This window comes from Alexandromys fortis, unplaced genomic scaffold (assembly GCF_014885135.2).
Source record: "Alexandromys fortis isolate MF-2015 unplaced genomic scaffold, M_Fortis_MF-2015_v1.1 scaffold_6136, whole genome shotgun sequence".
Classification (NCBI taxonomy): domain Eukaryota; kingdom Metazoa; phylum Chordata; class Mammalia; order Rodentia; family Cricetidae; genus Alexandromys; species Alexandromys fortis.
In genome coordinates, this window is record NW_026073994.1 from 1 (window position 1) to 1,728 (window position 1,728).

General features: G+C 57.1%; 1 protein-coding gene across 1 annotated transcript; it reads right to left on the reverse strand.

The window, feature by feature from the left end:
• Positions 1 to 278: 278 nt before the first annotated feature.
• Eid2b (EP300 interacting inhibitor of differentiation 2B) lies at positions 279 to 1,713 on the reverse strand. Its single transcript, XM_050133995.1, has one exon. The coding sequence runs from the start codon at positions 1,485 to 1,487 to the stop codon at positions 1,032 to 1,034; it is 456 nt and encodes a 151-aa protein (XP_049989952.1). The 5' UTR covers positions 1,488 to 1,713; the 3' UTR covers positions 279 to 1,031.
• Between the last annotated feature and the right edge of the window lie 15 nt (positions 1,714 to 1,728).

Sequence of the window (1,728 nt, forward strand, 5' to 3'; positions counted from 1 at the left end):
CTCGCCAGCCCTGTATAACTGAAAGGGACTGGGAAGGCCGCTGCACAGCAGGGCGGCACGTGTGCACGGCTCTGGGTTCCAGCCTCAGCACTCGGCACTGGGGGAGTCCTAGACTGTCTCAGCTCGTATATGCACTGGAAATGGGTTTTGAAAACCCTACAACCAACCTCCCCACCCCCACCCCAAATCACTATGGATGCTTGCTCGGACAGTTTTCAGTTTGGCAGCGAGAAAGTTTAACTTCCCATCGCATCTTTTGCTACTTTTGAGTCTCTTGATTGTACATTTATCATTTAAATATTAAATCTATTCCCACAAGGATACAATTACACATGGTCTCACAAACACACACGATTTCCCCCTATCTGAGTATTTACAACTTGTCTAGAACATCAAACACAAGAATTAACAGCACATTGGGCTTGTCAGCTGACGATGAGATGACGCCTCAATTCTGAAAGGTCCAAGTTGTCTCAACAGCCTTCTGATGCCAGTAAAATCCAGGAGCAACTGTGTCTAAGAACCAGTCTCCCTGCTTTCTCCCCGCATCTCGGTTGATTTCTTTGTGCTTCCCCCCCCATTGGTAATTCTTAGACTTCATCTTTGCAAAACCACCGTCCTATACAGTGATACAGTGAAGTAACCTTGAGTTTCCACAAATTCCAGGGGGAGAGGGTGGAGGGTAGGGAGAGATAGCTAATGATCACAAGGCGGAAGTCAGAAGGGGCCTCTGCCAGCTAGCTTCAAGCCTCGAGTGTCCACCTCTCTCTGGTCCTGCGTCATTCCACTGCGCTCATCGCTGCACTCTGAGTGAATTTCCCACCTCATGACATTTGCCCAGACTTCTGCCTTTACCCTTGACCCTGAGAGTCACCTGACTTCCTGGCCACCAATCTTTTATTTTTTAAAGACAGAGTCTCCTGTGGTCCAGGCTGGCCTCCAGCTCGCCAAGTAGCCAAGGATGACCTTGAACCCCAGATCCTCTAGCTTCTTCCCTCCCGAGGGCTGGGATTAGAGGCGAAGGCCGCCACTCAGTCGGCGGTGGGGCCGCGGGCGTCGGTGGCGGTGAGCGCCATCGTAAAGGCGCGGGCGTCCGAGTCCATCTGCGGGGGATTGGCGTCGAAGGCCGCCTCCCTGGCTCTGCACCCCTCCACGAACAGCCGGCGACGCTCCTCGATGTCGCGGAGCAGCCGGGTGGGGATCAGGGGGTTGGTGTGCAGGTAGTGTTGGAACATCCGCTGCTCGTGCAGCTCTAGAAGGCGCAGCGGCGCGTGGACGTGCGGCATGGCCATCAGGCCCGCCACGCCGGGGAGTCGCCTGGGAAGCGGGCCCGCGGCCCACGGCATGGACCCGGCAGCTCCGGCCAGCGGATCTTCCGGGGCCCCGGGGACCCGACTGCCTCCGCCCACGACCCCCTGCAGAACGTCGCCGATGCCAGTCATGGGGCTCAGGTCGGGAACCATGCTCTCTCCGGGCAGCTCGGACATCGCCAACCGTGGACTCCGTTAGGGTCACCAGGGAGCGCTGAGCTCAGGAGCGCTCCACATCCGCTCCAGCGGCAGTGAAGCCATGCGCATGCGCGGACCTCGGTGCGCTGGAAAACGGTGTGCGTGCGCAAGCACCGTGTTTGGACCTCTATCGCCCTCTAGTGGTGCCGTCTGCTATTGCCGCCGCGTCCGCCTCCAGCTCTCAACCAAAGGGTTCCATCACATACTTTTTTTTTTGTTT